The sequence below is a fragment of the Nannospalax galili genome, unplaced genomic scaffold, assembly GCF_000622305.1.
Source record: "Nannospalax galili isolate Female #2095 unplaced genomic scaffold, S.galili_v1.0 scaffold118, whole genome shotgun sequence".
Taxonomy (NCBI): domain Eukaryota; kingdom Metazoa; phylum Chordata; class Mammalia; order Rodentia; family Spalacidae; genus Nannospalax; species Nannospalax galili.
Window position 1 is genome coordinate 941,532 of NW_008340856.1, and position 26,959 is coordinate 968,490.

A 26,959-nucleotide genomic window follows, 5' to 3' on the forward strand; every position below is an offset into this window, starting at 1 on the left:
CACTGGTTGCTCTTGCAGAGGACCTGGGTTTGGTTCCCAGCACCCACATGGTGGCTAATAGCTGTCCATAACTCCAGTTCCAGGGGATTCAGCACCCTCTTCTGCCCTCCATGGGTACCACATGACACAGGTGTATTTACACACATACAAGCAAAACACTCATACACATAAAATAAAAATAAATCAAAAAGGTTTTCTACAGTATAAATGTATGTTTGAATAGGTGGGACTATTTATTAAGGACAAATGTAAATCCTGTAGCTGCTCCACCTCACTGCAGCTGACCTCGCCATGACCCAAGCATAGATTCGGACTTCCACATCTGTTGCTTTACAGTTCACGTAGAGCCTGGTGAGGTGGCAGTGGGCCAAATCTAAAACACCATAGAGCAAGAATTAAGAAAATTATCAACCAGGGTTGCTACAAGTAACCCGGTTTCTCACAGAAAATATAATGAGAGAAAACATAAAATCAAAATTGGGAAAATTAAGGTATTATATAATAAGGAAAGGAATTTCAAAGATAATTTCTCATAAAAGTTCGCTCAGGAAAAAAATTTCTGCTTTCTGTACTTTCCTATCAAAATTCCTGGAGAGGCTGGGGAGATGGATCAATGGGTAAAGTGCTTGCTGAGCAAACCTGAGGACCCAAGTTTGGATCCCCCAGCACCCATGTGAAAGCTGGGCAAGGGGACATGTGCCTGTAACCCTAGCACTAGGGGTCAGAGACAGGAGGATCCCAGAGGCTCACTGGTCAGCCAGCCTAGGTTCAGTAAGAGACCCTGTCTCGGAGTAGAAGGTGGTAAAGTAATTGACAAAGACATCCCAGTGTCAGCCTCTGACCTCCATATGAGCATGGCATGCAGGGGCAAGCACACCCCTACACATGCATATGTTCCCATATAGACATGACGGAGAGAGAGAAGCAAGAAACCCACCTATTTCTCCAGCTTATTTATGAAGTTATTTTTAGATATAGCAGCACTCACGAAGCACAAGTATAAAAGCAATACTGACAGGAATTGAGTTACTTACCCAAGTAGGAGAAAAGACTCTAAGAAACTAAGCAAGTGATTAGAAGATTGGTAGTTTTATTAGCCAAGGTTCTCAAAGGAACAGAACTGTTAGAATGAATATACATACGTTACAAGGACATTTATTAGCCTGGCTTCCACACTATGGCCTGGAATGTCCAACAGTGGCCATCTCATACTGGAGCGGCTGAGAATACAATAGCTGCTCAATCTACAAGGTGGAATGTCTCAGCAGTCCCAGTCTGGTGCTGAAGGCCTGGAGGATTCCCGGAGAGCCGCTGGTCTTCAGTCTATATCGGAAGCCTGAAGAAGCTGGTTCTCCTATCAGTGAAGGAATGCTGCAGCCGCAGGTCAGATGAACTTGCCTGAGAGAGTGAAGGTAAGTAGAAGCAAAATTCCCTTCGAGGTCCTTTTATCTGGGCTTCCACCAGAAGGTGCCACCCACACACATCAACTAATTAGATCAAGCAAGTCCCTCACAGGGCTGGAGAGTTGGCCCAGCAGTTAAGAGCATTGACTGCTCTTGTAGAGGACCGAGTTCAGTTCCCAGCACCCACACAGTGGCTAACAAAGGTCTATAACTCCAGTCCCAGGGGATACACGCCCTTTTCTGGCCTCCAGGTGCTTTACACAACACAGGTGCACTTACAGAGACACAGGCAGTACACTCATCACATAAAATAAAAATAATATATTTTTAAATGAAAATTAAAAAAGAAGAAAATCCCTCACAAGAGCATCCAGAGGCTTCCATTTTGGTTGATTTCTGATCCAGTGAAGTTGGCGACCAAGATTAGTCATGGCGGTAGGCAATGCCTCCCTCTCCTCCTGTCTCTTGAGGGTCTTTGAAAAGGCCAGGATTTCATAGTTAATTTTAAAATATTTTATTTATCATATTTATTTATATGTGTATGAGTGTATTACCTGCATATACATAAGTGCACCTTGTGTCGTGTAGTGCAGGAGGAGGTTAGAAGAGGGCGTCAGATCCCCTGGAACTGGAGTTACAGATGGTTGCCAGTCACCACATGTGTGCTGGGAATTGAACTCAGTTCCTCTGTGTTGGGAAACCCTGCTGTTAGGGTTGTAGTCCTCCATGTCCGGATAGCCCTAAAGGGCTCGGCACCATATGGAAGGACTCCCCTTCTCAGCAGGGGGCCTCCTGGTCTCTTCCTTAAAAGTGCCGCCTGCTCTCTACCTGGAAAGTGCCATCAAGCATGGATGCCTGACTTTATGTGGAACATGACCTTTGGCATAGTTACCTGGAGTAAAAACTACCCCCAGGTTTTTTCTATATGATAATCAGGCATTGCCCAGTAGTCAGATGATAGGAGCCCACTGCCACATGTAAATAAAGCATACTATGAGCACCTATCAGCTGAGGCTTTGGCTACTGCCTCCACACTATATTTTCCCTAACCCCCACTGACTAAACGGAGCTGTTTCACTGAGTCTGGAGCTGTTTGCATCATTGAACCTGCCTCCCAAGAAGGGCTTTCTTCTGTCAGCGCTCACTGGCCGTCCTGACCCCACTTGTCGCTCCTGCTCCCTTTGTCCTTGTGGACCAGTGGCCAATGACCCACGAGGAGAGGGAGCGACCCCACAGCTGGTGCCCAACGTGGGGCTCCTGGAAGGTGCAGAGTTTGTGAGTACCCCTCCCACCAGGAGGGTAATGGCAGCTTTGCCTTTAAGCCATCCCACCCTTGAGGATTGGCAGTCTCTCCAACGACAAATGAACTCTCTTGCCAGGGTTGTGCTCCAAAACAAAAGAGCACTGGACTTAATAACTGCTAAACATGGGGGGACGTGTGTAGTATTGGGAGAGGAATGCTGCTTTTTTTGTAAATGAATCAAATGTTGTTGAGACCAATGTTAAAACTCTCAAAAAACTTCGTAATGATCTATTTTCAAGATTTCAACCCACCGAACAACTGGGTTGGTTTAGTAACCCCTTGTTTTCATGGCTCCTACCCTTTGTTGGCCCCCTGATCAGGCTGTCTGTCATTTTGATCCTTGCTCCCTGTTTCATATAATTTCTTCGCCGACAAATTACTACCATTGCTAAAATTACTACCAAACAGGTCATGGTCAATTACCAAACTTTGAATTCTCCCGAGATAGATGAGTTGGCTCTTAAGGCTTGTGATGACACTTCTCCATTATAAAATCAAACAGGGGGAGATGTTTGGGAACCCTGCTGTTAGGGTTGTAGTCCTCCATGTCCAGATAGCTCTAAGGGGCTCGTTGCCATATGGAAGGACTCCCCTTCTCAGCAGGGGGCCTCCGCTCTCTTCCTGACTTACCTGGAAAGTGTTGCCAAGCACAGATGCCTGACCTTATTTGGAACATGACCTTTGGCATAGTTACCTGGAGTAAAAACTACCCCCAGGTTTTTTCTATATGATAATCAGGCATTGCCTGGTAGTCGGACAATAGGCGCCTACTGCCACATGTAAATAAAGCATACTATGAGCACCTATCAGCTGAGGCATTGGCTACTGCCTCCACACTATATTTTCCCTAACCCCCACTGAATAAACGGAGCTGTTTCACTGAGTCTGGAGCTGTTTGCATCATTGAGCCTGCCTCCCCAGAAGGACTTTCTTCCATCAGCACTCACTGGCTGTCCTGTCCCCGCTCATCGCTCCTGCTCCCTTTGTCCTCATGGACCAGTGGCCAATGACCCACGAGGAGAGGGAGCGACCCCACACCTCTGTAAGAGCAACCAGTGCTCTTAACCACTCAGCTGTCTCTTACAGTTAATTTTATACCAAGCAAAAAACCATTCATTAAAAAATACCATTTTCATTTATCAAATTGGCAATGATTAGAAAAAAGTGGTAATATTATACCTGGAGATTTGGAGCACATTTTTGTGGAAATATAAATTGATCTGACACATTTCCAAAGCTTAGAAACCAGCCCAAAGTGTACCTTTGACTCCTGGCTATGTGTTTAGCTGCAGGGATTTTTTTTTCCAGGCTTCTAATGGAAGGCAGTGAGGCCATTAAAACAGTGCCACCAAAGACATTGCTACACAGGGAGAAACTAGTTCAAAACTTATGATTGTATCTGGATGAATAAAGATGACATGTACATATAAAAGCAACATGAAAGGGCTAGACTCGTGAATATTTTTATATTCTTCATATTCTTGTCTATTTTCTCTTGTTTTTATTAGACAGGCAAAACTTCTGGGAGGATAAACAAATGATTGAAGGAAGGTGGTGAGAGGGAGCAGACAGTTCAGCGCTGCTTCATGAGACCTGCTGTCCCCGGGAGGTGGTTGTCGTATGTTGTTTCATTATAACAAGCTGCCTTTTATTTGGACCAGGCTAAGTGGATTTTTCTGTCTTGCCACCATTGTTGTCTGACACTCTAACCCCAAATTCAAACCATCTGGATGTCCTGGCCAAAGAATTAAATCATATGATGATCTCCACCATTTAAAGCCTTCAGAGTTTGTGGAAATAACACCAAACTCTCAGTATCAGGAGCGGCTAGAGCCATTGGTCTACCTACGATACTGTAAACAGAACACCACAGGCTGGATGATTTATAAAGATCAGAAGCCATTCCCACAGCTGTGGAGGATGGGAAGTCCAAGGACAAGGTACCAGCAGGCTTGGTGTGGGAGGGTGGGAGCTGCTGTCTGCTTCCACGGTGGAGCTTTACTGCTGTATCCTCGGGGAGGAGTGCTGTGTCTCTTAACAAGGCAGAAGGTGAAAGAGAAGACACTGGACCAGATAGTTTATTTCTCTTATATGGTGATGAAATTCCTGACAGAAGCAACTTGATTTTTTTTTTTCTGGTCACTGTTACAGAGAGTTTGTAGTTCATTCCAGCAGAGTTCATAGCAGTGAGCATGTGTGATGATGGGTCAGGAGGCAGAGGATTCAGGACATTTTACATCCAAGCTATAATGCTACATGTGACACTTCCTTTACAAGGGCCTGGATCCCATTCACCAAGGGAAGGAGACTCCACTTAAAGGCTCTGCCTGGTAATACTATCACATTGGTGATATTCTGAAGGGGTCACATTCAAACCATAGCACTGTCTTATATTGTTTGTATATTAGGGTTAAAGAAAACCATCTTGTCATCTTAGACCATTTCTAAGAAAGTGGAAGTTCACAGATGTGGTTTGAGCCACAGGTGCAAAACTGGTTTTCATGCCATGCTGCTACTTCCCCAAGATCCTGTCCAAACAAGCCCAGAGTCCCGAAAGCATTCAGCACAGACGCAGGCTGCTGCCTCTGGGTACACTTGGGCCCACAAGTCCCTCCCACCCCAGTGCTTCATCTCTGCCTTCAGTCTTAAAGTGCTTCTCCTTAGCAGAAAAATCAGCAGAAAGTATGAACAAGAATAAACCAGAGCTTTTAGAGGAATTGATTTATTGCCTCAACTGGCAGCATTTTCAAGCCTAGTTTGTCTCATTTTCTTTATATGATAGAAGAAAAACATACTATTGCATATTAGCTTTGACAATACCTCCAATAATTTCACTTTTACATTTTTATACTGACATTCCATTTATATATATATATATATATAATATATACATACATATATATTAATGTGTACGAGTGTTTGACTGCATGTATTATGTGTACCACATGCATACCTAGAGTGATAGTGGGGGCCACAAGAAGATGTAAGATTCCCTGGAACTGGAATTACAAATGGTTATGAGTGTCCATGTGGGTGCTGGGAACCAAACCCAGGTCCTTTGCAAGAGCAGCCAGTGCTCTTAACCCCTAAGCCATCTCTCCAGGCCTTCTGTGATTCACTTTTCATTCCAGTACATGCTATTTAGTTTTTTTCAGCTGGCAATCATTTGAAAATATTGTCATTCCAGACAGGAAATTAAAATTTACCTAAGGGTAGCCCTGTTCTTAGTTCATTCTTGACATAAAAATATAATAATCAGCCAGGCATGATGGTCCACACTCAGGAGGCAGAGGCAGGCAAATCTCTGTGAGATCAAGTCCAGAGTGGTCTATATAGCAAGCTCCAGGACAGCTGAGGTTAGAGGGAGACTGTGCCTCAAAGAAAAGAGGGGGGAGTAATAATCTATCAGAAAATAAAAGCAATCAAATCTTCATGTACCACTCAACAAAATACCTCATGTGAGCAAACAGGATTGTTAAAGGAAGATACAGAATGTAAGCTGATACAGTAAGAATTTTAGGATCACACGTAGCCCAGACTCACCTTTATTCCTGTTCCTAATCTCTACCTCTTAAGTGCTGGGATTCCAGATGTGCCCTACCACTCACAACAGAGTAAAACACAGCGGCAGTAAGTCACACCAAGGGATTTGTTGAAGAGAGTCAGCGGGTCAGAGCGGCAGACCAAGAAGTTGAGATTGGCTGGAAAACACTCTAGGCAAAAAGACAAGGAAGAGACCCCGAGAGCAGCTTCCACAGTCAGGTACAGGGAGAAGACGGAGGTCTGACTTTGGAGCACTGACTTTGGAGGCCCATGAGGGGTGTTTGAAGATGTGCCTCGCAAACTCAATGTCCGAGAAAAAAGGCCTACGAAATGTATTGGTCAAGCAGTGGTCCACTTTACAAAGCGATCATTTGCAAAACTGACACACCTTTTTTCAGCATTGCTGAAAATGGAACCCAGGGCTTTAAGGCGTGCTAAGCATGTGCCCTATCGCTAAGCTACATCCATGGTTTTGACATATTTTCACAGATTATTTATTTATTTATACTTATTTACATTGGGGGAGTTGCATGTGAGGGTCAGAGGGCAGCTTGTGTGAGTCCATTCTCTCCTTTCACCCTGTAGGCTCTGGGGATCAAACTTGGGTCACGAGGCTTGGCAGCAAGCACTTTCACCCCCTGAGCCATTTCACCAGCCCCAGTTCTATGATTTTTTTTTAAACATTTAAATTAGATGCAACCTTTCAGAAACCCATCAAAAGCAAGATCCGTTTATAATGTAGCTGAAAGTAACTTCTGTGTGATTACAGAGTAGCTAAGTTGCATTTTTACTGGCAGACACATGGGAAGGAAGCCCAAGAAGAGAGTGTTTCTACTACAATTGCCACTTGTTTATTGTTCCACTAGATATGCAAAGAGCAGGGATTATGGCATCAGAATGGAACTAGATTGGGGCAACATCTGGGTTCCTGGCCTCAAGAAGATCTACTTTCCTCCAAAGCATCTTCTGCACTGAAGGCTTTGGGAGATGCAGTAGGTACATTCATCACATGATGATAATCAAGTTCCTTTCTCAGGCTCAAGGCCCCTCCATGGGCAACCGCAGTCACTGCTGCTAAGATTCTGGAAACTTCAGAATGGCCCATGGCCTTCCTGCTGCACAGTTACACAGCAGGACCCCAAGCAACAGTGAAACACCCTCCCTTCCTCCTGTAGCTTCCTCCAGTGGCTGCTAAGGGTCATATGGTAGAAGTCCTCAGTGGTAGAACACTATAGGATACTAGCATGTGCGAAGCCCTGAGTCTGATCCTTAATACTGGGGAACAAAAGAGTCTGTGTTTAATATCCACAGCACCCTCTGCACAGGACTCAGAACTTGGCCCACAGGAACTAGACCAGAAGAGACAGAGAGAAGGGGGAAACAACCTTTGGTTCTGGACTGAGTTTTGCTGGTTGATTTTTTTAACCTCTCAGACAAACTCTCTCCCTACAGACTTCTGGCAGGCATGACAAACCAGGCCATGGGCCCTTGACTCAACTTCCACCCAGACCTGGATACAACTCCGGCCAATGATGTGAGACTTCCCATCCCTTCCCTCCCCAGCTCAGCAGCCATGCAGAAATAAAACTCACAAAAAGACAGGAGGACCCATGAAAGCCCAAAGGAACAGGCCAGGATTAGAGGCCAACTTCTTGGACTGCTCTCAGAAGAGTCCTGTCAATACGGAGTGTGCTTAAAACAAAGTGAAGATGTATTTGACAGATGGAGAACTGATGAAGCAGATTGATAACTGGGTATGGTGATACATACCTGAAATCTTAACACAGGAAGGTGAGGCAGGAAGACTGCAAGTTCAAGGTCAGCCTGGGCTACATACAAAACTGAGTCAAAAACAAAACAAAACCCCAGCACGCTCCCTGCACTGCAGTGTCTCAGAACAGCCACCAAGAAGCAGAAAGATGTTTGACTCTTTTCAGCCTTGCAATAATTCACCAGCCAAATGCTGATTTTAAATTACAGTCTTTCCCCTGACAGTAACTTTGAGTAGCCTGTTTCTAGTTCTCAAAGTCTGTGTTTACAGGCTCACACCACTACACCGAGCTCTGCATCACAATAATAACCAGATAGGCTACCTGGCAGTCAATCCCCTTTCATTCTCTAATCCCCCACATCCAAAACATCCCTTGCCTTTCAAGATACTCCCTGATAGGAGGAGAGCAGTCAACCAGTAGATATCTAACTCATCTGAGGAAAAAGTTGGGTTTTGATGTCTCCTAACCAAGCCATTCAGAGCCCCTCAATCAGGGGATGAGAGCCCCTTACCTAATCTGATCTGGTCATTCCCTTCCAGTCCTACCCAGCTCTCCTGACAACAGCTGGCAGGCCTCTGAGAGAGTCAAAGATATACTTCACCCTGATCCAGAACAGGCATGTAGATCGCTTCCCAATGAGCCATCTTTGAGGCAAAAAGGAAACTCTCTGAAAAAGCTGTCAATTTAATAGCTAAAAGAGTGAATTTCAAACAGCCACCAGCACTGCTGCCTGCTGCTCCTTCCTAACTAGATACGATCTAGTTTCTAGAATCATCTCAGCCAAAGGTTGTTTTCCAGCCCCCTCATTTCCCCTTCCAGGGCCTGTCAAGGGCCTACCCACATTCATATAAACATCACACGCACGCATGCACAGACACTATTTTATAACAACACTGCAGTTCTCCTGACCCCTCCACTCTCACCACCCCCTTAGCTCCATCCCCTGCAGGTCCTGATACTAGGCACACATGTTTAATCCAAATCCCGTTTCCATTGGGTTTGTCAATGTCCTTGAGGCTCTTATGTGTTTTGAAAAGTCTCACCCACAGCAAGGAGACAAGGGTGCTCCATTTTCCCTGTGCACTGTCTTGGTTTGTACCCTCCATGCTCCTGTCTGGTATGGGAAGCAAGTTATTCAGTCTAATTCCTATCTTTTGACCCTGATTTCCTTGCTGCTCCCCAATCTAATTTCTCACCAGGAGCCCCTCATTCTCTCTTCCTTCTGTCCATGTCTTCTGTGTGTGTGTGGGGGGGGGTATATGTACGTATTCACGTACATGTGTTCTTGTTGTACCTCATCCACTGGACCCCAAAAAGACCATTGAGGACCCAACACACCAAAATGCAAAAGCAAAGGTTTATGGTTTATTTGGGCTTAAGCTCGGGCTCTCAGACCTCACCAACGCAACGGATCCGGATCCGTGCTGAGAGCCCAGAGTAAGGGAGAGTGGAGCCTTTTAAAGGTTTTAGACAAAGAGAGGAGGGGGATACCGAAGATACATTTTGGTTGGTTCAAGGAGCCCGCGCGCGCCAACATAATTTTAAACTGATTGGATGTATAAGATGCAGCCCTGGAAGTTTCTTATTGGTAGGTGCTATTCTCAGGGCTGTGGAATGTGCTGACTGTTATCTGTGGGGCCAGGAGTCTCTGTTTTTACCTTATAGGGAAGTTTTTGTGCCCGGGCTTGCTTAATCTATAGTTTCCTGGAAGGGGGGGGAATAGCGGATGGGGCTCAGGGCATGCCAGGGCATGTCTAGGCATGTCTAAAGCAGCAGCCAAGCATTTTACAGAAGCTAAAATAGCAATTAGTGGGGGTCTGGAGGGATTGGGGGGTAGCGGGTGAATGAAGAGGGTCTCAGGGTTCTATATTCTCAGGATCTAAACTCAGTTTCTTTCATTTGGGAACCAAGCCATCTCCACAGCTCCCCATGCCACCCGTTTTTCCCAAACTCTTTTAGACAGGTTTCTCACTAAGTTATCTAGGTCATCCTTGAACCTGAGATCCTCCTGCCCCAACTTCCTGAGTAGCTGTAGATTATAGGCCTTCAACAGACTCAGCAGGAATCTTGAACAAAAAACGGTGTTTCTTCTAAGCTGCCTCAGGCCATGTGCAGTCTGCTTGTTAAATCTGGTGCATTTCGTCTTTGCACATAACAGAAGCAGAAACTGAATAAAGAGGCTGGGTATGGGGTGCTAGCCTATAATCCTGAGGCAGGAGCATTGCTGGATTTGGGTCAGTTTAGCCTACACAGTGAGTTCCAAGACAACCTGAGCTACAGAGTCTGCCTCAAAAGACAAAAGAAAAAAAGGGAGGGAGGGAGGGAGGGAGGGAAGGAGGAGGAGGAGGAGGGAAGGAGGAGGAGGAGGAGGGAGGGAGAAGGAGGGAGGGAGGAAGAAAAAGAAGACAGCAGAGAATAAATGAACAGGTGATGACCAAGGTACTCTCTAGGCCTCTAACTGAGCGTTTACGGGGAAATTCATAAATATTAAGCTCAATCGAAGGCAGCAAAAGCTTCCTCTAAAAATTTCTGGCTACGAGTTCTAGATACTGCTTTCTCCTCCGTTATGTAACGGAGAGCTGAATTCTGGATCAAACTTCCATTAAAGATGATTTTTATAGTCAACGAGCGACGTCAGGAGTGATGACACCAGAGGCGGTTCGACAGAGCCCGTGTTGAAGCCAGTCCTCCGCGGTGACTCATCGGCAGGCCGGGGAGAACCGTACCTTTAGGGTGGAGGCGGCCAGGCCAGTCTCGGCTTCGCTCTCCCCGGGCCCCGCCCGTCCGGCTCCAGTCGCTGTCAACCGCCGCCGCGAGCAACGCTCCCCGAGTCCGAGGCAGGTAAGCCGGGGACCTCGGGGTGGCTCGCCGCGGTCCGGGAGGGTCGTCCTCGAAACCCTCCGGTCGCTCCCCTCCCCGAGGCCGCGGTGGCGCAGTCCGGCCGGCACCGCCAGGCGAGCGGTGGCGGGGGAGGGAGTCGCGGGCCCAGGTCGTCCCTTCCGGACACCTTGCGGTCCGTGCTGCGCTGTCGTCGCGGTGCTGCCCGGCCCGGCCCGGTCCCCGGTACCGCCCAGCAGTGACCCCAAGGCTCTGCCTTTCTCTGCGGGCCTTGGAGGCAGGCCCGGTCCACCTGGGCGGCAGGAGCCTGCGGGGTTCACTGGCGAACAATGGGGAGGGGTCTTCTTTTGACTGTCCTTTTGGTTATTTTCTTCCCCCTTGTAGTACTTTAGTGATCACGATTATGCCGGTGGTTTCATCCAGCCGTAGCAACACCAAGTCTAGGCTTTCTGTTGCAATGCAATTTCACTGCCCTGCCTCCGATGTCTTCATGGCTGTGTTTTCTTGTAGTTTGAATATCGTGACTTATTAATAAGCAGTTGCCCCTCCGCTGAACATTTGAGGTGTTCCCAGGTAGACTGGGATTAAAGGCTTGAGCAAATCTAATTATTGGAAAAAATGGGAACAGAACATTCCAATTGAAATATCAGGCATCTGGAAAAATGGAACCTTCGGATTTGAAAAAGACAGAACAAACAAACAAACAAAAGCAAGAAAAGGGAGTGCTTCACTGCCACACAGAGCAGCCTCGGAGAGGGAAAGGAGAAACTAGCGTGGGATTTGGATTGTATTTGTATCTAACACGAGCTTTCCATGTCTGAAGGAAAAATACCAGGGCCATAGTAGTGAAATGGTGAATCATTTTCGGAATAAGGTAGTGAAAGCCAAGTTTGCTGTTTTTACATCTACTAAATTGATGAAAACAGTACCAGTGACCTTACTGGGAGCTGGCCTGAACCAGCCATGTTTAGGTGTGGGGCACATGGAAGGTTTTAGATCTAGAAAGACGGATGTGCAGCTTCACCTACTTTCTGTCATTCATGCCTAAGAAGGAGAAGATGCTGCCTCCTTCTGGATTTGTTGCAAAGGTTAAGCCTCTGTAAAACTGACTGTAGACTGATCACTCACTGCCTTTGGGGGCGCTGTAAATCAGACTTTTGTTTCGCTCAGTGCTTGGTTTGGAGTGTGTTTGTTTACATGTTTGTGAGTTTGTCAGGGTTCTCAATATATAGCTCTGGCTGGCCTAGAACTTGCTGCATAGACCAGGCTGGCCTCAAACTTGTGGCCATCCTCCTGCCTGGGAATGCCACCAGAATGCTGGGACTACAGGCATGAACCACCATGCCCAGCAGTACAGCAATCTGGTAATGTATTATTAGTTGCAAGCAGTGACCTAGAAACCCTACTTCTGGCAATTTACCTGCAATGGAAAAAACAAACAAAGGACTGTGTGGGAGCCATTTGCCAAGTGGAATGACCTAAAATTAGAACCAACTGAGAAACAGCCTAAATATTTAACAGCAGAGCAGCTAAGAAATCCATGACACATTAATGAAAGCAGCCTTAGTCATGAACACTCATCATTTTGGATTTCATGTATCATGGGGGGAAAAACAAAATCCAAATGCAGGCCATGAGACTGTTTGACTCCTACCTCCGCCCCTGGTTGTATATGAAAACCAGTAGGAAATGGAAGTGTTCTTAGAAACAGTCTGATCTTAACTTTCTTTTTGTAGCTGTATGGTTTTCACTAATACTGTTTTTTAAATAGCTGACAGGCATCTTTTCTTGAAATTCTAGGGACTGAACCCAGGGACAGTTTTCCATTTTTTTATTTATTTTGAGGCTAAATACTACATATTTTGAGTTTCTTATTTTCATTGTAGATGTAATGTTTTCCCCCAATGTATCTTTAAAGGTAGCAGATTTCAAAACTGTACATGTTGATTCCAAGACTGCTGTTCTGATAAGCTCATTTGTTTTTTCAGAGACCTTTCTAGATGACTTTCCATTGTTTTCCAGATAGAAAGTCACAACCATATGAATTTCTGAATAATCTAGTAACAGCAATAGACTTGACATTTCCATCACTGTTAAATCATTAAATTACAATAAATATGGACTTTTTTTGTGGCAGTCACGCTGCGGCCCTCCTGCCTCCACATCCTAAGTGCCGGGGTTCTCGGCGGCGTGCGCCACCATGCTAGCTCTGTGGTAGCCATTCCTGATGATGATGGAGGGACTTCCTTCTAGACCTGTATAAATTTATTTTTCTTTTGGACACTGGAGATCAAACCAAGAGCCTCATACACCCTAAGCACACGTTCTGGGCCACACACTTACTCTCTACAAACTTTTTACAAATAGATTAAACTCTTAAAAATCAGCAGATGCTAATTTTAATCAAAAACTTTTTAGCATCTTCAGACAATCTTGTTTTTTTCATCCTTAATAGATTTCCTGATTTTGAGCCATTCCTTTATTCCTAAAATGATCCTTACTGATCTCAGAGTATTCTTCTTTTACTAAACTAAATAATTAGTTTTATTGCTAAGGGCTGAAGACCAGTCTTCATACTAAGTTTTGAATGTTGGACATTTATCCCATTGGCTATAAACACACTATCAGATGAAGATGCCCAAATGTTTAGTTTACTGAATTCCAGATCTTTACAATGTTAACATGGCCACACTAAGGACCAAGTCTCCAACACATGAACTCTTGGAGGACAAACCACATTCAACCATAGCAGTAATCAGGAAGTTATTGTGCTCTGTGTGTGTCTGTCTGTCTGCCTGCCTGCCTGCCTACCTGCCTGTCTGTGTGTCAAGGTCCTATGTAGCCCAGGGCTGGCCTCAAACCTGCTATACAGCCAAGGATGACCTGGAACCCCTGTTGTTCCTGCCTTGACCTCTCAGTGCTGGGGATTATAGACATGAGCCACTGTGTCCAGCTCAATTATTATACTACCAATATTACATTGCAATATGTAAATTTGTACCATGATTTTGCCCCATTTTTTCCCTGTGGTGACTGGTCAGTTCTAGTTTTCTATTTATTTTTTCTTTTATTTTTGTTTGTTTTCTGTTTTCTGTTTTTTGGAGACAGAGTCTTACTCTGTAGCAAGGGCTAGCCTAGCATTCACTGTAGCGCCCAAGGTAGATTCAAACTTGCTGCAATCCTCCTACCTCAACCTCCTGAGTACTGGGATCATACCTAGCTCCATTTCTTTTTTTAAAAAAGCATGTACTAGCCGGGCGTGGCACCTTCAATCCCAGCACTTGGGAGGCAGAAGCAGGCAGATCTCTGTGAGTTCAAGGCCAACCTGGTCTCCATAGGGAATCCAGGCCAGCTGGAGTCACAGGGAGACCCTGTCTCAAAAAGACCAAAAAAAAACAACAACAAAAATCATGTACTAGTTATTCAATACAGATATATTGAATGAATTCATTTTAAAATTGATTTTTATAACATATTAACAGAAATGGTGCCTGTTCCACATAGATTTTTTTTAATTTATAAAACAAATATGAGGGCTGGAGAGATGGTTAAGCGGTTAAGAACACTGGTTGTTCTTGCAGAAGACCCGGGTTCGAATCCCAGCACCCACATGGCAGCTAACACTTTCCGTAACTCCAGTCCCAAGGGATCCGACAATAAATAAAATATTAAAAATATTAATAAATAAATAATAAATATTTATTTTAAAAAATATGGTACATATTTACTATCCTTTCAACACTGCCTCTTTCTAAAGTTATTTTCTGTTTCTCATTCCCAGCGTGGAGCTGCCATGTTTTGGGGTGGTTTTATTTTTTTGATACTGGGAATTGAATTCAGTGCCTTGAGTATGCTGGCCATGTGCTGTACCACTGAGCTGTCCCACCTATTTGCTATATTTTCTAGTCACGTATGTGTGTTTATATTGTAATATAACTCTTAATTTTATTTAGAAAGTTCACATACTCTGAATTTTATTTATTAAATTCTATTTTTATCTCTATTATTTCTTAAAACTAAGACAGTTCATTTTTAAATTTTCTCTTTCTGATTTTTTTTTGTGTGTGTGTGTCTTTTTGAGACTGGATCTCCCTGTAGCCCCAGCTGTCCTGGAACTCGCTATGTAGACCAGGCTGGCCTTGAACTCACAGAGATCCACCTGCCTCTGCCTCCCGAGTGCTGGGATTAAAGGCGTGCGCCACCACGCCCAGCTCTGTTTTCTTTTTTAAGTTGAAGAGTCACTTATTTTCATTCTTTCTGTTCATTTGTCCCATCTTTTCTCCCCTGACAGCTATGTGGGTCCCTTATTCCCACAGCTCCGCCCTCTTGGCATCATTCAACTTCCCATTTATTATTTTGTCTCATTTTATCTGGTTCTTAATGACTTTTAATATGTTTTCATCTATTGCCATTTGGGTCTCCCATGCCTGTAAATTAACAGTTTATATCTTTACCCATTTTTCTCAGAGAATTAGTATCTGATTTTTCGTAGAACTTCCTTGTAGATTCTAGAGATGAACCTCTGTTTGGCTTTAAATGCTGCAATTTAATTACCGCTGTGGGCGTGTTCTATTACTCTGCCCATGGTGTTCTTCATAATAATCGAAGAAGAATTCTTAGTTCTTGTGTAATCAAAGTCTCCCCTCTTTTCTGCCTTCTGGTTTGTGATTTTTTTGTTTAGTCCTTTTCCCACCACTGGCTCACAAAGATGCTCATTATGGTTTCTTCTAATACCTTACTTTTACTTTTCATATTTAGATTTTTGGAACTGTGAATTATTTTCATTCTTCCAAATTCTTTTTTTTAATTCTTTTTTAAAATTTTATTTATGTGTATGAGTGTTCTGCCTGCATGTATGTAAGTGCAGCCATGTTGTGCAGTGCCCATGGAGGCCAGAAGAGGGCATCAGATCCCCTGGAACTGGAATTATGAATGGTTGTTAGCTGCCATGTGGGAGCTGGGAATTGAACCCAGGTCCTCTGCAAGAGCAGTCAGTGCTCTTAACCACTGAGTCATCTCTCCAGCTCTTTAAATTCTTTTATTATTATCAAAATGTGGTTTTTGAGGTAATTAGAATCAGAGAGGAATATGCAGGTATCTACTCATGCCAGTAAAACTGCTCCCCTGTAAGGGCAGTGGTGGGGCTGAAAGATGGCTCATTTGTGAAGTGCTTGCTACACAGGCATGAGTACCTGAGTTCGGACCCCCAGCACCCACATAAGAAGCTGGGCACAGCTGAATGCATCTATAACTGGGGCAAGAGACAGCTGGAGCTCACTAGCCAGCCAGCCGAACTGATTAGTGAGCTTCTGGTTCAGCGAGAGACCTTGTCTCAAAAAATGAGGTGGAGAGCAATGAAAGAAGATACACATGCATGCACACACATACGTGCTCACCTACATGTGCACACTTGCACACATACGTGCATACATCATGAGCACACAATAAGGGGCAATCATACAAAATACTTTTTAAAATTATTTTTATTGGCATATAGTCATTGTACATAGTACTGGGTTTTACAGACTTTTTCATACAGGTATGTAATGTACTTTGACTACTCCCTCCTGCCCTCCCACCTCCCATTACTCCCCTTTGTTCCTCTAGACAGTTTCACCTGCACTTCCATGTCAGAGATACAACATGATTTTATGTGTCTGTGTAAAATCTTGGAACTCCAAATGAGAGAAAATATTCAAATTTATCTCAATTCACCTAAAATGATTATTTCCAATTGCATCCATATTCCTCTAAATGACATCCTTTCACTCTTTTTTATGGCTGAATAATGTTCCATTTGATTTATTTACTCCTCTGTTGATGGACACCTAGTTTGGCTCCATAACTTAGCTATTGTGGATAGTGCTGCAATAAATATCAAGGTACAAGTATCTCTGTGACATGCTGACTTGGATTCCTTTGGGTAAATACCCAGGAGTGGTAGAGCTGGGTCATCTGGTAGCTCTATTTTTAGTTTTCTAAGGAACCTCCGTACTGATCTCCATGTTGGCTGACCTAATTTATGTCCTTAGCAGTAATGTATAAAGGATCCTTTTTCTCCTCATCCTTACCAGCATTTGTTATTTGTTTTCTTTTTTATTTATTTATTTTTATGTGTGTGAGTATATTGCCTACATGTATGTAAGCGCACCCATGCCATGCAATGCCCATGGAGGTCAGAAGAAGGCATTGGATCCCCTCTAACTAGAGCTAGGGACAGTTGTTAGCTACCATGTGGGTGCTGGAATTCGAACCCAAGTCTTCTGCAAGAGCTGTCAATGCTCTTAACCACTGAGCCAGCTCTCCAGCTTTTTTAAAAAAGCATTTCTTTTTTTCTTTTTTTAAATATTTCATTTATCATTTTTATTTTATGTGTATTCGTGTATTGCCTGCATGTAGGTACGTGCACCCATGTCATGCAATGCCCACAGAGGACAGAAGAGGCCATGAGATCCCCTGGAACTGGAGTTGTTAGCAACCATATGGGTGCTAGGATTCCAACCTGGGTCTTCTGCAAGAACAACCAGTTTTCTTAACCGCTGAGCCATCTCTCCAGTCCCCATTATTTGTTTTCTTAACAATTTCTACGGACTTGGATGAGATGGACTCGTGATGTAGTTTTAATTTGCATTTATCTGACAGCCAGTAACGTTGAAAATTTTCTCCTGTTTATTGACCATTTGTACATCATCTTTCGAAAACTTTCAGTAGCCTATTTATTGATACCTTTTCAAAGACGGGGTCTCATATGTGACCCGCCTCAGCTCCCGAGTGCTGGGATTGCAGTGGTGCGCCACTGCACCTTGCTCACATTTAGGTCTCTCGTCTGTCTAGTCGGCTTTTCCTTATAGCTCTCCCACCTGCTGCTTTGCCTTTGCCCTGGCAGCACCCGGACCCTGTGAACAATGGGGTTCGTTTTGCTTCTGATCTTTAAAGGAATGTATTTAAAGATTATTCCGTATGTTTCCTGGCTTTGTTGTACAATTTTTATCACGTGTAAAATGGATAATGACCTTCTTTAAGTACTTAATGAAAATAGCTTAGATGAATATATCACTGCCCAGCCATGGACTCAGAAACCCAGTGTTCATTCAGAGCAACATAACGAACCAACAGTTGTTTTGTGATGCTAGGGCTGGAACCTGGGGCTTTGTACATGCTAGGCAAATGCTCTACCACTAGCTACATCCCTAGCCATAAACTAATCATTTTGGTGGTCCAGTTTGTAGAATAAAGGCTTTGGATTTAGCATATCGATTCTCCCTGATCTTGTGTAAGTTTTGAGTCTCTTTTCAGAAATGATTCTCTAAAGGAAGCAATTGTCCTTAATAAATTCCATACTTAAATGTTGCTTTTCTTATTTTTAACTAATTTTGTAATAGTCCCGCCTTGTTATACTCTATAATTCTCCCATTATCCAATATTCAGTTTCAGTTGAGTACTGGCAGGCTGTATACAGCCCATGACTGTGTCCTCTTGTCTGTCTGGGGGCAACTCCCAGGCTGATCTCTCCAGTTGGTGGTTGTTCCTTATCTCCAGACCCTTGAAGCTCACTACCTGCTGTTATCTCTTTCCCACATGCTGCCTGACAACAGTGTAGCTGAAGACAGATCCCTTATCTACCTTTCCATGTTCTGTCCATGTTGCCTAGTGCCAGTTAGATTCTTCTAGTCTCTTGCCATCCATATCAGACACCATGTCCTCCCAGAGGCTGTCCTGAATCACACCAACCCATGGCTCTCCTTCCCCTGGCCAAGTCCGCCACCTTACCTCCCTCACTGCAGTTGCTTAAGAATTAGTCTCTCTGCCTTGCTCACTGCCTTACATATACATGCTCGGACACAAAATCACATATATGCACAGACACACATGCATATAAGCCGTCCCTAGTTCTTGCTTCACACTGTTCTTTCTGAAAAAGAACCCAAAACTCTTCAGTGGCTCACGGTGCCTTCAGACCTAGATCAGATCTTTCATAGGCCTTATCATTAGGCCGGTCATAGAATGTAACATCCACATGGAGGGAGCAACGACATTTTTTTTTAATGAGTTCACTCTTAAGAGTAGAAGAAATATTAATATTAGACCAAGAATGTCCCAGGTAGTCAGGTGGTCTGTTCACCTTTCATAAATGTCTTTGTCACCTGACCCCTACCTGCCTTTCTACTGTGCACTCGAAGCTCCAGTCTTGGGTGTGGCTCAGACCTGCCAGAGTCATCTCTTACCCTACCCGCCTCCACTCCAGCCGCTGCTCAGCCCCACCACCTTCTGTGCCAGTTCTGCTCCATGCCTTTATCACTGTGCTGTGTCATTGCCTGTGCGTGTGTCTCCCCCGATCACAGAGCTCTGTTCTTTTTCTTCAGCTGTAAAAACAATTCTTCCCCTTCTTCTTCCTCCTCCTCCTCCTCCTCCTCCCCCTCCTATTTTCTTCTTTTTCTTCTTCTTTGCACTGGTAGTGACCTAAGCCAGGGCATGTCGAGGCAATGCTCTACCACTAAGCCACATGCCTAGCCCAGAGCATAACCCCTACAGCCTTAAAGAAGCATATTCAAAAGTACAAGTCAGTGTGATTCCCGGCAGTCTCCTCTGCCTCCCACTTTCCCTATTTCAGATAATACTGTTCTGCAGCCAACCTGAGTCTACCACAGTGGCTGGCATATAAAATAAGTGTTTCCTTCAAGTGAAACTGTTTAGCTAGCCACTGTAGAAGAAATATTTTACAAATTTTTAAATATGGTTCTTTTAGGTGTCCATTGTAAATACTTTATTTCTCGTGTGCTTACCCCTTATGCGTCAGTGTAGATGTTTTTGCAGTTTTCATTCAGCATTTGCTTTGCCTATTAGTATTATTAATAATCAGACATTGGGTCTGTGGATACTGTTGTAAACAGACTCAAGCCTCTGCCCTGGAGGAGCCTACCCTATGGTGGAGAAAATGAACAATAAGCCCACAATAAGTCATATATCAAGAAGCCATGGTTGCTCTGGATAAAAATGAACCAGGGAAAGAGGAAGGAGAAGGTGCGCTATATTAGGTAGATGGTGAGAAGAGCCCCCCTGAGGGGACATTTGAGCCACGTGAGTGACTGAGAGAAGACCCTTCAAAGCCCATGGACCAGCAAGCACAAAGGCCCAGAGATGGGACCCGCTGGCGAGAGAAGGGAGTGAAGTCTAGGCCCTTAGTGTTAGATAGGAGTGCAGAAAAGGACGGAATTTAAAGTTAAGAAATAAGAACCAGAGCCAGGCCTGCAACAAGCAAGGAGTGAGTATGTCTTCTTTATTAGAAGACGCCACAGTGGAGGGGCAGAGGCCCGTGGAACCTAGCACCTGCAACCCAGAGAAGACACATTGAGGTTTTTATAAAAAAGCTACCAGACATAGCAACAGCTTGCAGAAGTTAAATCCATGCCAGGCTCTGATGTCCTTAGGGTAATTAAGGATCTTCTTAAGATTATTTTCTCAGGCAGAGCAGGTGAGTTATCTTATGGCACTAAAGGAGATAGGTTGGCTTTGTAAACAATCTCTCTCGGTCCAGGGAGTGACCAGTTGATAAGGCTTGAGCACAGGCCAGGCCACCAATTTAGGACCAGTTGGTCACTTTATAGAATTTCTGTCTTTATGGCTTCCTTTAAAGAAGGTTATGGCTCTCCTTCGATTCACACATTCTATCACTCAATGTTCAGCCAACATGGCCAGGCCTTTGTATTTTACCCTGAATACAAAAGAGTGCCCCCAGGGGACAAAGGGAGGTAGCAGGTGCGACTGTTTTAAAAGGAGAACACAAGACAGGAGGGCTCAACAGAAGGGGACATGGGCGGCTGTGGAAGGACTCAGATGAGCACAGTGGAGGCTTTGCCTGAAATAGTGGTGTTGTAAATATGAGAAGCTGAAGGGCTTAGGATTTACTGTCAGGGTAGAACTTTTGAAAAAAATTGTTGACAGATGTATTCTGTGAGAAAGATAAAATTCAAAAATTAAATTGGCTGGGTTTGGCTCAGCAGCGTGACTAAAGGAATGGTTCACATAAAGACCTTTTAGTCTGAGAGCTTAATTGGTTGGTTGAGGTGCAGGGCTTTGCACACGCTAGGCCAGTGCTCTGTCTCAACTATTTCCCCAATTTCCTCTTATATTGAACTGGAGACCCTCCTGTCTCAGCTTCCTGTGTGCTTGGCCCCAAACCCATCTTTTTTTTGGTCTTTTTGAGACAGGGTCTCCTGTAGCCACAATTGACCTGGATTCACTATAGAGACCAGGCTGGCCTTGAACTCACAGAGATCTGCCTACCTCTGCCTCCTGAGAGCTGGGATTAAAGGCGTGTTACAACATGCCTGGCCAGCCCCCAAGCCCATCTTAAACTGAGAGCTAAAATTAGGGGACATTTTAACATTTAATTGCCCCTAGTCGGGTTCCCTGAGATGAATGAGAGTGTAGAGGCCAAGAACAGCAAGCCCCCCCAAAATGGGAGGCTAGTCCTGCAGGAGGAGACCGGTGGACCGGGAGGGTGGATTGGCCTGTCCTTCTGACCCTCACTCAGATTGGCCACCAAAATCCTAATTGGTATGAGCTGAGTACTTTAATTTACCTTATAATTTTCACACACAGTTTAATTTATTTATGATCAGTTCCTGTTTCCATAGTTTTAGTAGAAATATAAGTGGATTGTCAGCTTATATTATATGTGGAACTCAACTGAAAACTGGTCCTCTGCTGCTTCTGGTGTGGACATGTAACATCAGTGCTTCAGGGGAGGGTAACTCCAGTGCAGTGGGATATATCACTTTAGGTTTTATGGCACAGTGACGTTTTTGAGCATAGGTTTGACCCAGGGTGTAGAAAGTACATTTTAGTAATCACTTGTGTCTTTGACCTCTGGTCTTGGATCTCAGCACCCAGGGTAAATGAGATCTTTAATCTGAAAGAAGATTCTTAATTTGATAAAATTCTGTAAATGTTCATAAATTCTGATCAAGGTATGTGGTCTATCTGTTGTTTTCTAAACTGTGCTAGCCCTTCTATATAAGAAAAGCATTTCTATCCCAAAAATTAAGTCGTTCATAAATATTAATATTTTTGTTAATATTAAGTGGTGGTATTTGCCTATAATCCCAGTGCTCAAGAGGCTGAGGCAGGAGGATCACCAGGAGTTCAAAGCGAGCCTGAGCTCCAGAGTGAGATCCTGCCTCAAAACAAACAAACAAAAAGCGTTCATACTGAACTCAGACTCATTCATCAAGTGTGAAACTACTGCACTTCTTGTGAACACAGTCAAATGATCCTACTCGAAGCAGCCCCAGCCCCTGTCTGTCTCTCTTGTCTGTGATGAATTCTCAAGTGAGCTTGCAAAGTCCTAGATGTTTCTGTCTCTAATCAAATTGCACTGAGAATTCTGAGGAGACATTTGGCACTTACATGGGTGTTAATTCCTTAACAGCTGCCTTTTGCATCCTGCTCTGTGCCTTAGCCTCAAAGAAAACATCAGTGAACAAGAGGCTTTTAGTTTGGCCTTGTTTTCTTGGAGACAGGAGCTGTATAGCAGTCTGGACCTCACCATCCTCCTGTTTCAAACTCCACCTCCCAAGTGCTGGGCTCACCAGCGTGCCCTGCTATCACCACTCTCTCCTCACATCCTGCTGCCCAACCCTGGCCTTCAAGAGAGACATTCCTTACCTCCATCCCTGTGGAGGAAACTCTGAGCAGCTATTTTCAGTTACTTTGTTCCTGCTGCCCTCAGGAGCAAAGTTTTCCTGACTTACCCACACCCCACCCGCATCCCCACACGTCCCTACACCCACTCCAGCTGTCCTTAGGCCCCCATGGTGTCAGCTTACTAAGAAGAGTGCATCCTGCAAGTGACTGCTCAGCTATAATTCTGGGGAATGAAGTCTGTGTGGGTGGGTAAGATTCTCCCTGGTGTGGAGGCTCATGGCCCACAGGAGCCAGGGTACCTCATAGCAGTCTTGTGAGCACAGCTTCCAGGGTTCCCAAAAGGTCATGCCCATTTCTAAGAATCACTGCTCAAAAGAAGCTCAGAGTCATGGTGCATCCACATGAGATGATTGTTCCTCTCAAACCAGTTGTCATTTAATTGGGGGTAATTCACATTTTCAGGAAATAGAGTTAAACATTTGTCACATCTGTCCTGAGAGCATGAGTTGTGTGCCCTTGACATACAGTTGCATTTCTCCTGAATACTGTTGAAGAAAAGCCCAGGTTGTGGGGTTTTTCAGCAAGGCATGCATCACTCATTCACTCTACAGCTTTGGCCTGAGTGCAGACACTCACTGATGCTCTGTTTTTCCTTTTGCAGATTAGTCACCATGGCAAACCTTGGCTACTGGCTGCTCCTCCTCTTTGTGGCCACGTGGAGTGACATTGGCCTCTGCAAGAAGCGGCACAAGCCTGGAGGGTGGAACACTGGTGGAAGCCGATACCCTGGACAAGGCAGCCCTGGAGGCAACCGTTACCCACCGCAGGGTGGCGGCACCTGGGGGCAGCCTCATGGTGGTGGTGGCTGGGGACAGCCCCATGGTGGTGGTGGCTGGGGACAGCCCCATGGTGGTGGTGGCTGGGGACAGCCCCATGGTGGTGGTGGCTGGGGTCAAGGAGGGAGCACTCACTGGAACAAACCCAGTAAGCCAAAAACCAACATGAAGCATGTGGCAGGTGCTGCCGCAGCTGGGGCAGTAGTAGGGGGCCTTGGTGGCTACATGCTGGGAAGTGCCATGAGCAGGCCCCTCATCCATTTTGGCAATGACTATGAGGATCGTTACTACCGGGAAAACATGTACCGTTACCCCAACCAAGTATACTACAGGCCTGTGGATCAGTACAACAACCAGAACAACTTTGTGCACGACTGTGTCAATATCACGGTCAAGCAGCACACAGTTACCACCACTACCAAGGGGGAGAACTTCACTGAGACCGACATCAAGATGATGGAGCGTGTGGTGGAACAGATGTGCATCACCCAGTACCAGAAGGAGTCTCAGGCCTATTACGATGGAAGAAGATCCAGTGCAGTGCTCTTCTCCTCCCCTCCTATGATCCTTCTCATCTCCTTCCTCATCTTCCTGATAGTGGGATGAGGAAGTCATCCTGCTCGCACCTTCTTGTTCTTGTGGTCCAGGCTGAGGGAGGTGGGGATCCACCCATAGCGCTTTTAATTAAGGTGGAGGCTCATTCTCACTTCTCTCTTTGTCCCCCATAGGCTAATATACTTGGCACTGATGAGCCCAGGAAATGTACAGTAGCCTGGATGCTATTCACTCCAGATTCCTTTGAGTGTGTCCTTCATGGGCCAGTGCTAATGGCAAGCCAGCAAGAATATAACAGCAAGTAATCCTGGTTAATCTAGCATTGTGTTGGTCTAGGGCAACAGGTTAAGGCTAAAACAGATCTCAAAACAGTCTTCAAGGACCTTTGTCTGAATACATCTGATTCCTTAAGCAACCAGAGCTCAGGACACAAATGCCCCCAGCTTAGCAGATTTCATAGCAGTTTGGAGAGTTTTTTAGCCCTTTTAAGAAAACCTGACAGCATTCCTAACAAATTTGGAAATGGGCCGCATGACGCTCATTCGTACACAGAAAGCAGGAAAGATCAGGCCGCTGAAGCCTGTGCCATGTGTCTGCAGGGAGCTGAAGCAACAGCTGCATCGAATAAATACTGGTGTGACCCCTGACCTACACCCAGAGGATGTAGTGACAAGGGACTCACATAACAAAAGGTTCTACACCTGTAAAATCCACTGTTCGAGCATAGTGTCGTAGGAGACTGCCTTCCATGTAGAGATGTTTAAAGCATCCATGTATGACATTCTTTTCCATAGTAACATGAACTGTAGCCAATTAAGGCAGCAAAAAGAATTACATTATCCTCTAAACACCAAAGGCAAACCTTTGTTCATTTCCTAGGAACTAGAATGATTTTCTTTTAATGTTGCTTAGGTGGAACCAGGAGATTTTGACTCTGAAGGAAGCTATAAACTGCTCAATGAAGAAAGTGACCAGGTCACAAGGTCAAGACGCCCTTGAATTTCTTCATTTCTGTCTCCTAACTGTCCAAAACCTTGGTTTCTGTGCTGGTTTGATTCAGATAACAAAGAGACAATCTGAAAATTCTCTTCAGTTGCAGATGACAGAGATATGCTCCATTCAGAATGGGGAAAAGAAATTCTGTGTTATTTAAGGAAGGTAAAATTACCCCGAATTGTTTAATCTTGTCACTGAAGAGATTCACATTGCTACTCTGCAATACTGTTGGCTAGCACTGTGCCCATATTCTATGTGAAATATATAAAATACAGTTACAAGCTTAGGTGTTTTGTTTACAGCATTGCTGTGTTTAACCCACTGATCACTCCATAAAGTACTAAGTGCTTACCACGTGTGAAGCTTTTGTGTAGCCCTTAGGCTTTCAATGCCCGCTGAGTAGTTTTGTGTAAAAATCCAAAGTGGACCCCGAACTGCTCTTTGAAATATGCATGTATTTCCTATTTTCTATATTTGTAACATTGCATGTACTTGTTCTGTCATATAAAAGGTTTCTAACTGTTTGCTACCTGACTGAAATTAAACAGGAGCTGCGATGAGCGCCCTGCAGGCTTTGTGCTGTTTGGTGGCTCCGACGCTGTGTGGTTGGCAGGGTGGCTGGGGCTTGCCTGAGCCGGGTAGCGGCCACCTTCACACACCTGCCCTGACCGCCTCCACCCTCACCTTTGACCACGCTAGTGTACTTGCCTTCTCGTTGTTTTCTCCAAGTATCTCCGTGTGCTCAGCCCTGGTAAACTATAAAGGCACTTGGCAGGGGTCGGGGGGTTGGTTCTTACTTTGGAAGCATTTTTCTGTCCAGATTCAGATCTGTCATTCTCCCCCCCCGTTTTGTTTCCATATAGGTATGGCACTAGAGCTTGAACCCTGAGCCTCATATATCCTAGGCAAGTTCTCGCCTACTGATCCTCTCACTCTAGAAACAAAATTTTTTTTTCTTTTTCTCTAACGGAGAATTACATAGCCTAGGCTGCTCTAGAACTCACTGGGTAACCCAGACTAACCTTGAACTCATAGCAGGCCTTCTCCAGCTTCCTAAATATTGGCATTACAAGGATGAGCTCCCATGCCTGGCTTAGAAATAAATTTTTTGATGGAAATGAAACTTAAGCTCTAAGGTACCCATTTTTTTACCTCCATAACGCAGGCTCTGCAATCTCGCATTCAACCTTTCGTCCCAAAAGGCCAGTTTGTTACACTCTTGCAACTCATTCTCTGCAGGTGCCTCCTTGTAAGTACAAGGCACTGGTGCTATGGTGTTCTTGGTTGTCTTTAGTAGAAGTTTTCGTGAACAGCTGTCATGTACTGAAGGCAAGAAGTAGTATGGGAGCCATACTATTCACTCTCACAGATACCCATGCTGTAAGAGTCAACCCAGTGGTGGGCCTTTGAGCATCACCCCAGTACTGCTGAGGAAATCCCACTCAGGGAGGCCTATGGAGTTAAAGCACTCATGATTCTCACAGGCCATGTAAGGAGAACTCTGATGGAGCCACTCCACCAAGCAGGAGGAGCCAGAGACAAAGGCTTAGGCAAGAACCTTTGCTGGAGACAGGGGAGGAGTCCACAGTCAGAAGGCATAGGGGGAGTTTATTAGTGTGTTTGAGTACCACTGGATCAGAGCCAGGGGATGAGAAGGACGAGTCAGACAGAACGGCCCTTACCACCCCTGAGTGCCTGGGAATGTTGAGGCATCAGGAAAATGCAAAGGTCTTCAAATGTACACTACCAATGCCAGTATCCTGCAGTAATCAGAGCATCAGGAAAATGCAAAGTTCTTCAAATGTATACTACCAGTGCCCATATCCTGCAGTAATCAGAGCATCAGGTTTGTCCTAAAGATGAAAAGAGTACACCTTGAGACACCCATAAAGCTGAAAGCCATACAAGATCTTGGAAGTATGACTTAACCTGAAAACAGACCTCAAAGTTGATCCTTTTCACCTTTTTGCCATTTTCCTAATTATTTAGAAATAAACTCTTCACTGTCTGACAGTTATAACTTCTCATAGACATGAAGAGATAACGTGAAGCCAGAGAGCAGCACCA

At 44.8% G+C, this 26,959-nt stretch overlaps 1 protein-coding gene across 2 annotated transcripts; it reads left to right on the forward strand.

Annotated features, from left to right (window-relative positions):
- The first annotated feature begins 10,423 nt into the window (after window positions 1–10,423).
- Prnp (prion protein) lies at window positions 10,424–25,462 on the forward strand. Of its 2 annotated transcripts, none has more exons than XM_029564852.1 (2): window positions 10,424–10,858; window positions 23,167–25,462. In XM_029564852.1, the coding sequence occupies exon 2, from the start codon at window positions 23,177–23,179 to the stop codon at window positions 23,945–23,947; it is 771 nt and encodes a 256-aa protein (XP_029420712.1). In that variant the 5' UTR covers window positions 10,424–10,858; window positions 23,167–23,176; the 3' UTR covers window positions 23,948–25,462. The 2 variants fall into 2 exon arrangements, with proteins under 2 accessions (XP_029420712.1, XP_008834115.1); XM_008835893.3 differs by having other exon boundaries at window positions 10,426–10,862.
- Window positions 25,463–26,959: the final 1,497 nt, after the last annotated feature.

Excerpts from the sequence above, each read along its gene's own strand:
- Prnp (XM_029564852.1), top strand. The coding sequence starts at position 23,177 with ATGGCAAACCTTGGCTACTGGCTGCTCCTCCTCTTTGTGGCCACGTGG.